Source organism: Nicotiana tabacum, chromosome 5 (genome assembly GCF_000715075.1).
Source record: "Nicotiana tabacum cultivar K326 chromosome 5, ASM71507v2, whole genome shotgun sequence".
NCBI classification, from domain to species: Eukaryota; Viridiplantae; Streptophyta; class Magnoliopsida; order Solanales; family Solanaceae; genus Nicotiana; species Nicotiana tabacum.
Genome location: NC_134084.1, coordinates 29,779,238 through 29,798,470, shown reverse-complemented (window position 1 = coordinate 29,798,470; position 19,233 = coordinate 29,779,238). Strand labels below are relative to the sequence as shown.

The window sequence follows — 19,233 nt, the reverse complement described above, 5'->3', positions numbered from 1 at the left end:
AGCAGAGAAGGCTGAGGTGGCCGGGTACCCAAATGGGGTAGCAGGATAATTTATGGGGACATTAGACGTTCCACTTGACCTGGAGAATAATTCAGGGAATCCGGGGACGACACTTGGCGGCTCTTTCCCATTATTCCAATCGTCCAGCATTTCCAGCATGCGGAGCCGTAGGATTCTATTTTCCTCCGCAGTTGCAGATTCAGGTGTGAGGACGGCTGAGATCAAGCTTTCCTCGGAAACAGGGATCGTTTGCAGTGGAATTTCTGAAGACATTTCCACACTTCCTTTTGACCTGGTGAAGTAAGTGTGAGTACTGCTTCTGGCCCTAACAACAGGTAGTTGAACACTTCTCCTTGACCTCGTGAAATATGAATGCGAGGCCAGACTTTCACCAAACCAACCGTCTTTTCAAAAACCTTGGAGTACTCAATGACAAACGCACGGTTAATTTGTAGCAAATAACAGATAGTTAATCTCACGTTGGGCATGATGCACCTATACAGTTAAGTGGATTACTATATGTTTGCTATGAGAGCATGCGTCATTCCGGCATTTTTATTAGTTTTCTTTTTTTCTTTCTTTTCTTTTTCTTTTTCTCTTTTGTATTTCTTTTATTTATTATTATTATTTTTTTTTGCAGTAAAAGAAATGCGACCGGATCCGATGAGGATTGCCTATGTATCACGATGCCTACGTGAATCAGATCATTACGTAGTTCGAAAAACACAAATGAACGTAAAAGAAGCAAACTCTTTATTGTTGAAGCGGTCTATTACAAACTACCTTTTGCAAAAGAAAAAGCAAACTTCGAAAATAAACCTAGACTCGACATAGACTAAAAAAAAATCACCCTGATGGGAAAAACAGGCAGAAAGTGCTAAGATACAGATTTAACTTATGAGTGCATTATGGTTTTAAAAATTGGTTTCCGCGGGGCATCGTTCGGCCTCGCCGCGGTCTTAGGCGTGAGATCCCTCTCAAGTTGCTCCAGCTCATGCATAGTCTGCTTAACATAACCCATCACTGCCGAGAGGACGGTAATGCTGGACATGCTCTCACATTGTAGACATCGTCTGGTGATGGCATGGGCAATGGCCTTGATCCTATCTCTGGTTTGCTTTCTTCTCTACGAGTAGGCGTTTTATCTGATCGCTGCATATCTTGAATACTTGAGCATCTTGTATATGCTGATGCTTCAGTCGCCGTACTTCCAACTTCATCTGGGCTATTGAGTCGTACCAGTATCCGCTCTCTATTTGGAAGTCCTTGGCCTGATTAACTGCTTTGATCTCAAGTGCAGCCATCTCTCTCTTTATTTTAGCAACAGTCTTCTCGTGGTCGCCTTCCAATTGATTCAAGTATCGACGATGCTTATCTGCTCTTGTATCCCACTGTGCCTTGAGCTCTGCTACGACGTTTTCAGATTTCTCCAAACCATCTTGCCATTCTCTGATCTCGCTTTTTAGCCTTTTTATCAGGTGCTCGTCTGATCGACGCCTTGGCTGTTTATCTGCATCCAACCTTATCTGTTTGATCTGGGCTCTGAGCATTTCATTTTCTTGAATTAACCTGTTCCGCTCTCCCAAATCGGTAGCAATTTGCACGTTGTGCTCGTATTTCATGCCTTCTACTTGCTGCCTTAACCTGCTGATTTCGGCACAATAGCCTCTTTCCTTTGCTAACCAATCCCAATGCCTTTGTGATGACTCGGCGAAATTCCTGATGTGGGGTCTCTTAGCTGGCCTTTCATGCTCAAGTTCCCTTTTGTACCATGCAAGGTAACCTGGCGCCGTTTCTCCTTTGGCTCGATCCCGCACGCAAGTATCTGATTTCAAATATTGACCCTCATTCCAGATTTGGCGAATCTTTGCTTCTGGGAACTGTCCGTTAGGACTTATCTCCACTGCTTGAGCGCTAAGATCTTCCTCATGAGGTACTGTCTGACATCTTCCGAACTGTCTCAAGACTCGGCAGGGTGCGTAAGGTTGAATGCTCTTAAGCCCCATCAATAAGAAATGAGTTTTAGCTGCAGACATATATAGGATCTCATCAACAGGCAACCATCCCAACGTCCATTGTATTTGGCTGGCGGTAAGAGCTCGAAAGAACGAGGTCCATGCCAGGACTCCCTTGGGCAAACTGATCTCTTTGGTTCTCGTGTAAGATTCTTCTATGCATGTCTTTTCCGAGGAACCATGGCTAAAAATCTCGGAATGATGGCAGAGGTGCTCGGTCATCCATATCTGTAGGAGCAAGTTACAACCTTCGAAGAAATTTCCTCCAGCTTTACAAGCTGTGAGAGCCCGAAAGATGTCAGATACCACCATTGGCGCGAGAGTACTGTCACTTTGCGTGAGTAAAGTGCTGACGACCCCAGATACCTTCAAATCAATGTTTCCATCTTTCCTTGGAAATACCAGAAGGCCCAGGAACATTATCATGAACGCTACCCGTCTGTGCTTGTCCCACTTCTGACGAACACCTTTGCTGCACAGTTTGTTGATTGGATTATTGAATCCCCCCTCATGACCGTACCTATCATATATGAAGCATGGAGTACAAAATCCGGCTGCCAGATCCGGGTTGTGGACTATTCTAGGTATCTTCAATGAATCTAGGAACCTATGTACCGTGACAACTCTTGGGGCGACCAAGTATTTTTCCCTTAAGGGAAGCTCAGTATTCCCGACGTATCCGGCCATTTCTTCCAAAGTCGGGGTGAGTTCAAAATCAGAGAAATGGAAAACATTGTGCGCTGGGTCCCAATAGGTAACCAAAGCTCTTATGATATCTCCCCGAGGCTGGATTTCCAATAAACCCACAAGACCTTTCAGATATTTCTTAACCTCATTTTGTCCTTCAACACCTAGATCATTCCACCATAGCCGTAACTTGACAGGGATTTTTGTCATTATTGAAAAATGTTCATTTTGCATCGTGCTCATCCTGCACATTTATTAAGGTGATTTTAACAAAATGACTGACTCAAAAATATTTTACAGAGGGGGTCAAGTTTTGAACACGGCCATTAAACACTTCGGGGATGAAGATTTTAAGGCTGTGTGGGTCGACTGGACAAAAATGCTAAACAAGACCCAAAGGTGGCTGTTTATGCGAAGTCAGCCTTCCGGCGTCCCTTTCGGGAACATTCGGCTATTTATGACAAAACAACGTCACCCGACTTATTTATGACCCTTTTAAAAATTTGACACACATTTTTTTATTTATTTATTGATTTTGGCTATTTTAGCAAAAATGGGGGTTGAACCCGACGAGGGTTGCCTACGTATCTCACATCCGGTGAGAATCAAACCGGCGTAGTTCGGGCATATCGTAAAATAGGAAAAATCGAATAAACCTAGAAATCAGGAATACGTATTTTTATATTTTTTGAAAAGAGATAAAGATTAAAGAAACTATTTATTTTTTTATTTTTTTTTAGGAAAAATTTGGACTATTAGTCTGAATTCATCAAAGGGGTACTACGAAAGAAACAACACATTTTTTTTGAATTATGAATTTTCGATTTTTTTTTAAAAAAAATAAAATAAATAAATACCTTTTTTTTGATTTTGAAAGTGATAAAAAAAGAATTTGTTTTTATATTTTTTTTTAATAACCCTCAATAAAAGACAGATTTTGTTTTCGTTTTTTTTTTAGAAAAATTCCGGCAAAGTTTTGACACTACTTGGACATTAGTTTTATTTTTCCAACAATAAGTAATTATCTCCCCTACGCTGCTATTTTCCTCTTTTTTTAGGAACCGGTCGACATGCGGAACCGAAGCAAATAAATGCACAACACAGATAGGAATGCAGCATGATGGTCTTTTTCATTTCAGGTTGCCTGTCCTAGACGGACCCAACCCCTGTGTTGAGTCCCCTAAGTCAAATGCAATATGATGCAAATAAGCGTTCTTACTGGGGATCCGGCATGAAGTCAAGTTATTCTAGGTTCGTAACCTGGGTATTTGTTCTAGACTGTGTACCTGAGCGGACAACTTTAAGTCGAGGAGGGGGCTACGTACCGGGGACCCGGGAGATCGTCCGGCTTTGTAACTTGTCCGACCTCTTTCTTATTTCAGGTATTGACACTAACAGAATAAGGAGTCTCGACCAGCGAGCTTCTCCCCGGAGGTAAGAAGAGAAAGGTTTCGGCACAGTTTATATACAGTTCAGATAATATCAAAGCGGTAAAAGACAACATTTAGCACGTTATGCAAAAACATGTAATAAAGATCAGAATAAAGCCAAATATAACAATTATTCTAAGCTCGAATTCTTGAACCCTGAACCAGTGGTTCTGGGTTTTGTCCCCAGCAGAGTCGCCAGAGCTGTCACACCTCCTTTTTGCGCGCCCCGCCCCGAAGGGTAGAAATGCGCGAGGGGAGTTTTTCCAATTTAAGTGACAAGATTCGAAATGGGATTATTTATTTAATTCAGAGTCGCCACTTGGGAAAGGTTTGGCTTTTGGTGTCCCAAGTCACCGGTTTATCTTGAATCCCAAATCGAGGAAATTTTCGACTTTTCCAAATGAAGTCTGCGAACCAGAAATTCTAAGTAAGGAATTTTGTTGACCCGAGGGAAGGTGTTAGGCACCCTCGAATCCTGTGGTTCTAGCACGGTCGCTTAAATTGTTATAATGGCTAAATATCTGATTTAAATACATGTTATGACTTACGTGCTTTTATTAAGTTTAAACCGCTTTTATTATTATCACTTATTTTTTTTATAGAATTGCAACGTCGTGAAAATGCATCTCGAATCACGTCACAATCAATGCGCCCGTGATCGTCAACGCATTTTTGACTTCGTTGAGATTTGGATTTGGGTCACATCAATGTGCACCCGAATTTAAGAATATGATTTAATTAAACCGTGCCTAAAGAGTCTAACGCGTTACTATTTTTGAGAAGGCCATGAGATTCACTAAACGGCCTAGCCTGAATTCTAAATATTATGATTAGTTATTTATTGAGGGCCCCGCAATTTGCATTTTTATTTGGCGAGGCTCGTCTCATTATTTTAGAAGGGTATCCTAGAGCGACTACATTTCTGTTACGTTTGTCCCTAAAACTAAAGGAAAAGGAACATGCTAGTTTAACTATATGCTTTTGCCTAATCCGGATTCTTATCAATTCCTGATTAATTATTTACAAAGTAGAGAAAACACTACTCTTCAATGGAAAATTGCTTTAGTTTGACAGAGGAAATCCGCTTATTCTAATGAAACACGACACTTAATCCGGACAAACATCTTTAGGTCAAAATTAGATTAACTTGCTTAAACAGGGTTAATAGAATTCCTTATTGAAGGATACTACCGATAACATTCAAAACTAATCCTATAAAGGCCTAAAGAAATCGAAAACCGGGTAGTTCAAAACCACATTATATTTGGCTAGGTTTAATAGCCATTTGCCCTTACTTATTCAATACATGCTGAAGGAGTGAATTTAAATTTTTTAACGATCACATTAAATAATTTCACATTCCAAGAGTTCTATTTACATTCTGTATGCCACTAAACGAATCGAACACCACAGTTCAAATCAACAAGTACAAGCTTAATAATGTATTCTCTATCAGCTATAAACTACAATTTACATAAACTTAACAACATTTATGAAAAGGCAGTCAGTAAACAGGTGATTATAACTCCTTCAAATCTTTATATTCATGCTTTTTCAATGTTACATTCAGCTACACCAATGTGAGACTTGAGATGTGTACCTGGAAACAAACTGAAAATGCCAAAGAGAAGAGGAAGAAGATAGGGAAATCAGCAACAGCAGAAAACAGAATAGCAGCAGCAGCAGGCAAAGCAATACAGCAAGAACAGGCTCGAGTGCAGAAATGCAACTATGGCCGATAGAAAAACAGTAGCCAAATGACAGCAACACCCAGTGGAGTAGAATCAGAACTCTAGACAGACCAAACCAGTAGTAAACCAATGAAAACACTCGACTAGTAGACAACTTCAAAGAATCAGAATTGATTTGAACAAGTTGAACAACTGAAACCCAAATAATAATAAGAGGAAACAGTTTCTGATTGTTGATTGTACACCTTCTATTTCTTAACCTCTCTCTATCTGTGTTTTCCTAAAATCAGTTCTATCTTTTCTCTTCTATCCTCACAGTGTATGTCCTCTCCTTAATACTAGGTGGTATCCTTTTCTCTTTTGCTTTCTTCTCTGTGTGTGTGTTTTTCTTTTTCAGCTCTCCAAGGTCCAGTCTGTATCTCCCTCCTATCTCAATTCTGTCTATCTGCCTTTTATAAGCCTGTTCAGAATATATCAAAGTACCCCTCCAATGTGCTTTCTCATTTTCAGATTCCAATTGGCCAATTAAGTATGAACAAAACCCATGATATTCCCTGGCAGACTCTCTTTAAGTAATGTTTATTATTTTTGAGGTTAAAGTAGAGTATGGGCAGCAGAATGTAGCTGACAGCATATGCTGTCAAATTATTTAAAACTTAACAAAGACCTTTATGCAGGCCACAGGTCATGCACAAAGCACATGAGGTGCACCAATGCACATGCTGTGCACGAGTGCACATGCCCTCCAATTCAGCATTTAAACCAAGCATCCTTTTTACATTACTAATCCAAATCAACAGCTATAAGTAAACAAAACTAGTTCTTAATTGATTCAACAAATGCTTAGCAGAAGTAAGTCGATTTGTTATTGTTCGGACAGTTGAAACTAATTGACGACACACGTCGACTCGACTATATTAGCATTAACATACACAATCGTAGCCAAAAATCAGACATTTAAACAGTATCGATACATGGTTCGAATTATACTGACTAATCAGAAATGCACTCGAGGAGTCAACTAGTCAGTCCAAACTCGAAAATCAGCTACTTGCACAAACAAATACATAATGCCTTATCAGAATAGGAGGGGGGATTTAGACAAACAACAGAGGTTCAGGCAAAGTGGTTGAAGCATAGTTGATAGAAGTCAAGGACATAAACAGAAAACGAACAGACCCTTACAACAATCAAACGAACCAAAACAACCAAGAAAAGAAAGAAACTCACCTTAAACCGCAAAAGATCAAAACCTTAACTCGGACTTGGTCAGGCCTTTCTTAAGGCTGAACGGACTTTAAACGAAGTGTTTCTCAGATGAGAAACACTTTGATTAAAGTCCATTAGACCTTAATCTCTTCGGTTGAGCCAGTGACGGAGGAACACAAAATTTCCAAAACTCAGATCTGGGATTCATGCTTCCCTGATCAGATTCGGACCAAACCAAGTATGGTTTGGTCACGAGGGGGGTCTGGGGAGTGTCTGGTGTGAAACTGGGGTTAAACTGTGTAGATCGAGTTTTGACTCGAATCTTCAAATGAAGATTCGAGAAGGTGGGGAGGGATTCGAACTACATGGTTAACAGATCCATGTTCAGGATGGCAAGGGGGTTCTAGGGTGTTAAGGGGAAGGTCACCGGCGTCCATGCCGCCGACTTTCATGGAGAAAGTATACAGGGGCGGCTAGGGTTTAGGGGCCTGGTCTGTGGAGACGAAGGCTGGGGTATTGGATAGGGGGGGCAGGGTAAGGTTATGAACTTATATAGTTAGTGGGTGGACGGATCTCGACCGTTAGATCAATTTAGATCTACGGTCTGGATCTGATGGTTAAGTGGAACGGTGTCGTTTCAAGTGTTGAGGGTTTGGGTTCGGTCCGGGTGTAAACGGGTCGGGTTCCTCAGTGGGTTGTGGGGAAGTGATCTTGGCCGTTGATCAATCTGAGATCAACGGCCCAGATCACACTGGACTAAAACGTCGTCGTTTGGACGTCCTGGGTATCAGGTGGTCTGGACCGGGCAGGCCTGGGTTTTGGGCTGTTTGTTTGGGCCAATTTTGTTAAAATTGGCCCAAGTCCGGAAGAAGAAAGGGACCTTTTCTTTTCTTTTTTTTTATTCGCACACACACTAAAATATTTCCAAACAAGTAAAATCAAACAAAACAAAATCACGGACAAAGATGCCTGTTTATGCCTTTCTATTTAAACCATGTTACGGTTCAGATTATGCATGACACGTACACATTTTTTGAATTTTGTTTTAATAAAGTAAATAAATAAATGGGCCAAAGTCACAAATAAATCAACAAAGTGCCGCACAAAAATCCAAAATTGTACAGCAAGACCAATTTTTATTCTTTTGGAGCGACTGTCGCGCAAAACAAAAATCACGTGCTCACAGCGCCTAACATTTCACTTGCTAGGCAAGCCAACGTTAGAAAATTTCTAAGCCAATTTTTAATCAATTTCAATAAGTTAAGTGAATTAAACCGAAATAAAACTAAAACTGAGTGCGGAATGATATAAAAACCAATAATATCTAAATACACCCCAGATTTGGAGTCACAAGTTCATGAGCTTCTAGAGTTTCAAGTACAAAGTTTGAAATAAGTACAACTGTCTCGAACCATAAGATCAACAATAAATAGGGGGAAAGTGGAAGGGGGACTTCAAGGTTTGCGGATGTGTCACAACACGAATTTTCCACCGTCGGACTGTGATGGCGCTTAACATCGCACTCGCTAGGCAAGCCAACGTTAGAATTCTATTTGCCTTTTTCCTTTACATTTTATAGTTAAAACCAACAAAGCTAAATCAAACAGAAATAATTGTGGAAGCACATAATTAACTAGTTATCCATATACTATTAACAAATATCGAAAACTGTTACCACTCAGAAACTGGTGTCACAATCACGAACATACTACGAATTACTACAAATACTGGTATGGAAGAAGTACATCTGTCTCGAAAGAAAATAAAATAGGAAAATAGAAACATAAGAGGGGACGCCAGGGCCTACGGACGCTAGCAGGACTTCCTTGGGTCTCCTGGATGAAGTATCTGCAACCGACCTCTCGATCAGCCACAATACAACAACAACAACAACATACCCAGTAAAATCTCACTAGTGGGGTCTGGGAAGAGTAGAGTGTACGCATACCTTACCCCTACCCTGAAAAGGATAAAGAGGCTATTTCCAGGAGACTCTCGGCTCAACAGGAGAGACAATAATATCAGAAAAGAAACAAAAAAAAAAAGGCATGTAACAACAAAAAGATGTGAGAAAGAAAATAACAACAATGAATAAATGAAAGGACAATAACACAAAACTATGCAAAACAACAATGTGAACTCAACATAGACCACTAACAAACCTAAACAAAACTCTATCAGACTACCCGGTACAAAGAGGAAAGAACTCTCGACTACCCTATAACCTACCACCCTAATGCTCGACCTCCACATGTTCCTATCAAGAGCCATGTCCTCAAAAATCTGATAGAGTTACATGCCTAGTATCAGTACAACTGACCCCATGTACTGGTAAGTGTCGAGCCTAACCTCGACGAGTTAGTGACGAGGCTACGACGGGGCATTTACAATATATAACCTGCATACAGTATATAATAAAGCAAAAGGAAGTACGGAACGAAATGGAATAGTAACTTGCAACAAAATAAATACGAAACTCAATTATCTTGCCAGTACTCAGCTATAACCAATCCTTAAGAAAGTTTCAATGCTACAGAATAAAATCACAACAGAAGATGAATACATAAACAACAAAATAATGCGGCGCGCATCTTGATCCCACCATATAATCGGTAACAATATGAACATTTACCCTTAGTGCTCCTATTACAGCGTGCAACCCGATCCCACCAGTCCACCCTTATTGCTCCTCAGTATATCACCCTTATTCCTCCTATTGCGGCGTGCAACCCGATCCCACCTATCCACCGTTATTACTCCTATTGCGGCGCGCAACCCGATCCCACCAGACAATCACATTTCACCCTTATTCCTCCTCAATATATCACCCTTATTCCTCATGTTGCAGCGTGCAACCCGATCCCACCATATCAGTACCAATAACACTATAAGAACAAGTATTTTCACAATTTAGCTCAAACCCTCCACAACATTTATGCCTCAAACCAAATCAAACATAAATCTATACAATTAAGAAACTTCATCAATTAATACTACCTAGCGAAACCAACCAATATGTACCATGAAGCACCGATAAACCAACTTAAACCAATAATGTGATACAATGAACTACAGAACAATTAATACCTTCAATAAAAAAAACATCTAACAAGAAGCAATTAAACATGGAAGCATGATTAAACATGTAGCAGTTAAGACAAGAAAAACAATATATTAGGAACGAGGAAGGGAACAAGCTAAACAGATAATTTGGCGGCGCATAGGTATTCGTCACTTCACCTATACACCACACACATGGATTTTCACATAGCAATTAAGTCGGGGATCCCTAATCCCTCAAGTCAAAGATAGACACAACACTTACCTCAATCCAACAGCCAATTCAAAGCTCAATTACTGCTTTTCCTCTAGATTTCACCTCCAATACACTCGTATCTAGTCATAATTAACTTATAACATCAATTATCGCTAAAGAAATCAATTCAAATGCATAATTATAGATTTTCCAATATTTTTCCCAAAAAGTCAAAAATCGATCTCAGGCCCGCTTGTTTAAAACCCAAATTTCGGACCAAAAACCGATTACTCAGTTACCCCTGAGCACGGATAACCGACCAATGTACTCCGTAAGTGTCGAGCCTAGCCTCGACGAGGTAGTGACGAGGCTATGATAGGACACCCACGTAAATAAACCTGTACGGACAGAAATATACGAGCAACATAATAATAAATAGAGAATTAACGAGTACTATTGGGAGGGGACATGCGAAAGGGGTACACGATTCGATAAACACAACATGGAATTATAACCAGAAACAACAATAAGCCCTTAACTAGCAAAATGAATAAACAAAACTGCATGGCATCACCCTACGTGCTTTTACTCTCAACCTCACTATGAAACAATAATAACGACACGACATCACCCTTCGTTCTTTTACTCTCACTTTCATCATAAATCAATAGATACGGCACGACATCACCCTTTGTGCACTAACACTCTCCCTTACCATGTAACAATGAACATATAACAAAAAGGAGATAGAATAAGCAAGCACAAGCCTTACGTCCACAATGGTCCCACAATACCAACCTCAACTTCAGAACAATACTCAATTATCACAGATAACTCATAATTGCAGAAAGAACGATCAATTTAGTAATTAACTATTCTAAGCATGTATATATCACGATCAAAGAAAGAAATAGATTACAAGAAACAAGTCACACCCGCATGCTTTGACCCAACTACAACGCATAAGTACTTGTTACCTCACATATACATTGTACCCAATAATTAGACACGTAACAAATAGACAAACAAGTCCTAATCACTCAAGTCAAGGTTAACCGCGACACTTACCTCAATCCAAAAACTAACTTAAAGCTCAACCGTGACTTTGCCTTTCGAACAAGCCTCCGAACCAACCAAATCTAGCAAATTATCAACCAAACGATTCAGAATAAGCCTTAGGAACTACCCACAAACGAAAAATGTTCAATTTAGGTCATTATTGAAAAAGTCAACAAAAGTCAACTCCTGAGCCCCTTTGTTCCAAAGCCAAAATTCGGACCAAAACCCGATTACCCATTCACCCCCGATCCCGGTTATGTAATTTATTTCGAAATCTACCTCAATTTGAGGTCTAAAGTCCAATTTTTACAAAATCCATAGTTCTTCCCAAACGCCCAATTTCCACCATGAACATCCTAAATTTTAGGTTGAAATCTTATGAAATGTAATGGAAGATTGAAAGAAAATAGGATAGAATCACTTACCAATGAATTGGGGAAGAAGGGCTCTTAGGTAAATCGCCTCTAGGGTTCTCTAGGTTTAAAAATTTTAAAGAATGAGATAATTCCCGTCTAACTTAGCTTTGACCAGTTGCAGATGTCGCAATTGCGCCAAATGCGAGGTCCCAACATCCCCCAAATGCGACCTTTTGATCGCAAATGTGATCTAGTGCTGAGGCAGCCATCTTCGCAATTGCGACGATTTTCTTCAGTATTGCGACCAAGACAGGAACCTGGGTTCCTCGCAATTGCAAACCCTGACCTCGCATTTGCGAGATCAGAAACCTGCACCAAAACTGAAGCTCACCAGCATTTCCTAAGTCCAAACCCGCTCTTAGCATATCCGAAACTCACTCGAGCCTTCGGGGCTCCAAACCAAGCATGCACACAAGTCCAAAATTACCATACGAACTTGCTCGCAATCAAATCGCCAAAATAACACCTAGAACTATGAATCAGACACCAAATCAAATGAAATTTTCAAGAAAACTTTAGAATTTCTATTTGAACATCCGGACATCTGAATCACGTCAAACTAACTCCGTTTTTACAAAATTTGACAGACAAGTCATAAATATAGTAATGACCTATACCAGATTCCGGAGCCAAAATACGAACCCGATATCAATAAAGTAAAAAATTGGTCAAACCTTCAAAGTCATTAGGCCTTTTAACTATCAAATTTCGACAAAAAGCGACAACTCGAGCTAGGAACCTCCGAATTCGATTTCAGACATACGCCCAAGTCCCAAATCACGATACGGACTCACTAGGACCGTCAAGATACAGATCCGGGTCCGTCTACTCATAACGTCGATTGAAGTTAACTCAAATGGATTATTAAGGCAAAATTTTATATTTTATCAATTGTTAACATAAAAGCTTTCTGAAAAATACCCGAACTACGCACACAAATCGAGGAAGGCTTAAAGAAGCTATTAGAGGCTTCAAAACATAGATTTAGGGTATAAAACTATAGATGACCTATCGGGTCATCACAGTAGTATTTGAAGTTAATAGCTTATTTGGCCAAGTTTTTGGGAGGCAAAAAGTATTTTTTTGGTAAATAAAGTACTTATTTGAAAAATTAAAGTGTTTGCCAAGATATAGAAGTGCTTTTGAACCGTAACAACAAAAGAAGTTAATTTAGCTTTTGGAAATAAGTTACAAATTCTTGCTTCTTAAAAAGCAGAAGCAAAAAATTATTTTTAAGAAAAAAATATTCTTATCATAAATTCATATTTTTTAAATTATCCCCATTAATTTAACCTTTTTCTTTACTTTTTTTATTTCTTTCTTCTCTTTTATATTTTTATTCTTTTCTTAATCTCTTTCTTCCTATTCCTCTTTGGAATAGTCTATATATTATAAATAGATCTCTTTTTTTTTCTCTTTCTTTGTTATTTTGATTTTCTATTAATAATCACCAGGTTCAAGCACTCTATTCATCAAATATTATTTTTTTCTTTTGTAGCATACAAAAATTATATGATATCTAGTTTATATTTATTGTTTGCTGCATGTATATATTATTGTTGACAGGATACAATACTACCTAGTTTGTTATTTTCTCAGGAATAAGTAATGATTTTCATACATGTAAAGCACATATGTCCTACCGATATTATTGCTTTAGTATATCTATATTTTATATTCATTGAAAATTTTAATATATATTTTATACTTTAATTAAATAAAAATAAAAAATTACTTAAATTCTTTTATAATAAATATTTGAATTTATTTCTCCTCTTTAAATAATACTAATTGTAACTAACCTTTATTGCTCTTTTCGTACTTAGACACTCAAAAGTATTTTTTGAAAATATTGACCAAACTCAATTTGCTTATTGAATACTACTCTACAAAAGTATTTCTCAAATGAATTGGCTAAACACAAACTAGTAATCTCCAAAAGTACTTTTTTAAAAAGCATTTTCTGAACAAAGATATAATTTTCAGAATAAGTAGTTTTTGGAAGCTTAGCCAATTAGGATCTAAGTTGAAAAAGGGCGTTTTAGAAATTAAAGTATCCATTCAAAACAAAACATTTGGGAGAGGACTCAAAAAGAAAAAGAAAAAGAAAAAGAAAAAGAAAAAGAAAAAGAAAAAGAAAAGGTTTAGAGCCCTTAAGTATATATCTAAATCTCTTGCATAACTAAAGTTTTTGTAAAGAAAAAAGAAGAAGAAAATACCTAATTTCGGACAATCAATAAGATTCTGAAAATATTCTTTGTAAAAAAGATAAAGAATTCTGCAAAATTATATCCCAAAAAGGTATTGTCTCTTTACAAGGAAAAAATCCATGTTAACCATAAAAAAGAAAAAAGAAAAAGGAAAAAAATTCATCGTGGACTAATTATATTAAAAGGGTTGAAACATAAATGCGACGACAATGTCAATAGAAATATGTTTCACATTCATTCTTCTTATATTGGAGAACTTATAATTCTAATAAGATATACTACTAAAACTAAGAGATTTGGTACCTAACTTAATATATATTTTAATTATTAAATATAGTTTTTAAATATTACACAAATTGACAAAGAGAATAATATATTGTTCGAATAGGAAAAATGTTCCGAAAATAATTTGTATCTTCTATCATTTGCACGTGTACCTATATCAATAAATATATTATTTTAAAAATTATACAAATATTATTAAATAATGTGTTAGAGTTATTGAAAATATTAAAAATTATAAGTTCCTAAAAATAACGAATGTTAATCTCACTATGCTAGCTCTGGCAATAATTTTATATTTACTGATGTAGGTACAAGCGCAAAGCGCGTACCTTAAGACTAGTAGACTAAATAGATTGAAAATCTATCCGTTGAACCATTCATTCTCATGTAACACAAAGATATGATTTACTTTGCACTGTTTAACACAGGTAGCAAAAGAATGAGTTCTATGCGGAAATTAGAGCTTGGAGGTTTTAATTCCAACTCGACCAACATCTTACAATCCCTAAAATCATTCTCATCTCTCCACTCGCTTTCTTATAGAGATAGTAATCTCACAGCTCCGACCATCACTTACGGTAAGCTACAACTTAAAAATATTCTCTACCTTAGTACGTATCACCTCTTTTCTTTTTTAAATTAATTTGTTATTTTTTCTTCGATTCTATGATATAAGCATTAACAAATCTGAGCACATTGGAGCACCTATACTTGGAGGGATCATCTTTGAATGAGAACTTTCTCTCAAGCATTGGACAAATGACTTCTCTTAAAGTGCTGAGTTTGGCTTTTGGCGGCAATTATGGCACCCTCCCCAATCATGGTAGCGTGATTTTCTCTCTCTCTCTTTTTTTTTTTTTTTTTTTTTTTTTTTATGCTAATGCCAACATTTCCATGATCTGATTAGACATAGCGTATTATAGAAATTTACTTTTGCTAAATGTCATATGTATGAATCTTTTTTTATCTTATATAGGTTGGTGTGAACTCAAAAATATTCAAGAGCTAGCATTCACTAACAACAATTTTGAGGGAACACTTCCTTCATGTCTTGGAAACTTGACATCAGTTAAATGGTTGGGTTTGCAAGGGAACAACTTCACTGGAAATATAGACTTACATCCTTTTTGGAGAAGACTCACACCACTTGAGTTCCTTGATATTTCATATAACCAATTTGAAGTTCCACTGTCATTTAAACAGTTCGCCAACCATTCAAAACTGACATACTTGGATGTTGGCCATAATACAATAACTACATACACCGAATTTCAGAATTGGATCCCAAATTTCCAGTTGCAACTTTTTGCTATTCATGGATGTATAAACCTTCAGAAATTGCCTTCTTTCCTTCACTACCAGTATGACTTGAGAATTCTTGCTATTGATGGAAATCAATTGCCAGGAAACTTTCCAACCTGGTTGTTAGAGAATAACACCAGACTTGGAGCTCTTTATGCTAGAGATAATGCTTTCATTGGACCGTTGGAGTTGCCATCTTCTCTTCCCCGTCTACATACTATTGATGTTTCTAATAACACACTAAATGGACATATTCCAACAAACTTTAGTTCTGCCTTCCCAAAGATTAATCGTTTGAACATGTCACAAAATTTGATTGAAGGTCCTATACCTTCTGGGGTTAGTGGCATTTCTTTAAGAATTGTAGACCTATCTCATAATTTCTTGTCTGGAGGAGTTCCTAGTGATCTGACTAGTTCTCCATATTTGCTCTACCTTCAGCTGTCAAACAACAGGTTGAAAGGGCAAATATTTTCGAAGAATTTCAGATCAAGTACACTATCTTTTTTGTATGTGAATGGCAATAACTTTGAGGGACCACTACCTAGTAACATTTTTTTTAGAGACTTTATTGTACTGGATGCTAGCAACAATAATTTCTCTGGAGAGATTCCGAGATGGATTAGAGATAACTCAAATTTATTACAGCTTGATCTTTCAAAAAATCATTTCGAAGGCTCGATTCCCGTTGAAATTTGCAAGTTGAAGAGCATTAAGGTCTTAGCTATGTCTGAAAATAGACTTTCAGGCATTATTCCTTCTTGTGTGAGTGGTTTGCCCCTTGATCACATCCATCTAGACAACAATAAATTGGGTGGTGGACTTGAATATCTTTCCAACATCTCTTCTCTGATTACATTGGATCTTGGCAACAATAGTTTTACAGGAAGTATCCCACACACCATAGGCTCACTTTCCAATCTGAACTTCCTTCTCCTCAACCATAACCAATTGGAAGGAAATATCCCAGCTCAGATTTGCTTGTTGAACGAGTTGTCCATCATGGATTTATCTTTTAATAAGATTTATGGTTCACTCCTTCCTTGTTTGGGAAACTTAATACAAGCCAAAAGAGATGGAAAAATAAGGACTCTTATATATGCTTCATTTCCCAAGGAAGCTTGGTTAAATTTCTTGACCTGGAAAATTTCAACAATGCACTACCATAATAGATATTCGATGGGAGAATCTAACTTCGGTATGATGGATGTGGAAACTCAGGTCCAGTTTTCAACTAAAAGAAACACATACACTTATAAGGGAAGCATTCTAAAATACATGTCAGGTATTGATCTATCAAGTAATAGATTAACTGGTGAAATTCCCATTGAGCTGGGGAATTTGAGCAAAATACATGCGCTGAATCTATCACACAACCATCTCATTGGAAGAATTCCAGAAAGTTTCTCCTACTTACATGAAGTTGAGAGTTTAGATCTTTCCTACAACAGCTTGAATGAGAGTATTCCTGAAGGTCTACTTGAGTTACATCCTTTGGCGGTGTTCAGCGTGACATACAATAACTTATCTGGTAGAGTACCAGACTTTAAAGGTCAATTCGGAACATTCGACAAAAGCAGCTATGAGGGGAATCCATTTCTTTGTGGTTATCCATTAGACAATGAATGTAGCAGTACTAAATTGTCAAATACCTCCAAGAATGAAAGTGATGAATCTGACTTGGATTATAAGGAAAGTTTCTACATCGGCTTTGGCGTGTCTTATGGAGCAATCTTGCTGGGATTGGCTGCAGCACTCTGCTTCAATCCTTATTGGAGAAGAGCATGGTTTAGGCTTATTGAGACATTGATGCTCGCTTCTTACTATTTTCTCTTAGACAATGTTAGCCCTTTCAAGAATTGGCGGTGAAGGAGAGGTAATTGTTATTCTCTTATTGTATGAACTTTATCATTTGCTATGTTGCTACTTTATCATCCTCAATAAAATTGATACATTTCAGACATTTCTTTTCTCTTTCTTTCCTTTACGCTCTTCTAGTTTTTCATTAGCCTTTACGCTCTTCTAGTTTTTCTCTTTTATAAACTTTTAATCATCTTAAATAGTTTAATCTCCAAGCTAATTTGTACACATGTCTGCAAATTTCAATTTGTCCCCTATGACAAAACGAGCGTAAAAAATCTCTAGGGACCACCACACATCACTTCCTTCAATCAGATCCCAAAAAACAAATGTTTACAAACAGATTAGCCATATTGACATTGGAATGTGAAGCCTCGAAACACCGGCCTTTCATATAATTGGGGAAAACTATCAAAATTATATTGTTCCTAAATTCAAGTGCCATATGCACAGATTCATGAGAGAGAGGCCCCAAGTTCTGCAATTAAAATCATGGGGCAAACAGTTCTATAGGCTAATGGGTTAAGATTATAAGCCCAATACTGAACTTTTGGTAGCCCATTGGAACGACAAGTTCAATTTACATATAATACAATTCATTTAATACTTATTTAAGTATATTACAATTATTTTTAGAAAATTAGTATTTTAAACTATACAACTTTTAATATCCCTAATATCTCTCTCTTAAGATTCTCCCATCTAAGAGTATCCTTATATATCTCTCTTGAGATTCTCTCACCTAAAAATATCCTTATATCTCTCTCTTGAGATTCTCTCTCACCCAAAGTATATTTATCCGTATTAATTCTTCTCCAATTTCTCCATTAAAATGATTCGTATATCCCACGCCTCTTCTCCTATTATTAATATGTATCTAATGTATGCTAATAATAAATATAATATACTCCCTCCGGTACACAATAAGTGTCCAATTTGCTTTTTTATTTTGGTTCAATATAAGTGTCCAGTTATGTAATCAAAAAAGAATTCAATTTGTTTTTACAAAATAACCCCTATGTACATATCACTAAAAAGTTTTCTTACTCCTCACATTAAATGTTTAATTAGGGGTAGTTTAGTCATAGTAGGTATTTTTGTATAGAATATAATATTATCTTAATGGACGTGCTAAAAGCAAATTAGACACTTATTGTGAAGCGGAGAGAGTACAATATATTATATAGTACAAAATAATAAGTATACAATAAAGTATAACATACCTTTATGTCATTAATTCCATAACCTGCCAACCAGAGTACCTTGAGATTGCTCAACCCTGTACATTTCTCATTGATGCCTTCATCTGCAAAAAGAAACTATTTCAGGTGAGTATTCTTGCATAATGTTATCCAAAATGGCCACAGTTCAAAAGTTCCTTTAAATATAAAAATATGAAAAAAATGTAGAAGATCGGAGTATACTGCTATGATTCGTCTGTGTGCTGAAAGAGGTATCAACATATGCGCTAAGTCTTAGAACCTCAAGAGATGAAATCAGACAGGAAATTATCCTGCAAATCGAGCACTTTCAGGTTGGTCAGATGTGACAGTTTGTCAAACCCTGAATAACAAAATCAGAAAGAAAAAACACGTTAATATACATATACACACACATGTATAATGTTCAACAATCATCATGTTAATAAATCAAGGACAAAAATATACCTTTATGTTCTGTCCACCCTATACTATTAATTTCATGCAATATAAGATCTTCAGCCATTTGAATGGAAGAAACAGAGAGGCATTAAATCTCTATTCTGTTGCGGAAGCCAAATGTATATAGTGTGAATAAGTCACAATTACTATAC

General features: G+C 37.2%; 1 protein-coding gene across 1 annotated transcript in view; it reads left to right on the top strand.

The window, feature by feature from the left end:
- The window catches only part of LOC107777114 (cuscuta receptor 1), a 40,365-nt gene extending 22,388 nt beyond the window's left edge, over positions 1-17,977 (top strand). The window contains exons 6-9 of the mRNA XM_075252800.1: positions 14,687-14,836; positions 14,935-15,081; positions 15,235-17,402; positions 17,948-17,977. Of these exons, the coding sequence (XP_075108901.1) occupies positions 14,687-14,836; positions 14,935-15,081; positions 15,235-17,402; positions 17,948-17,977 (2,495 nt within the window). The remainder of the gene's footprint in view (positions 1-14,686; positions 14,837-14,934; positions 15,082-15,234; positions 17,403-17,947) is intronic.
- The last annotated feature ends 1,256 nt before the right edge of the window (positions 17,978-19,233 follow it).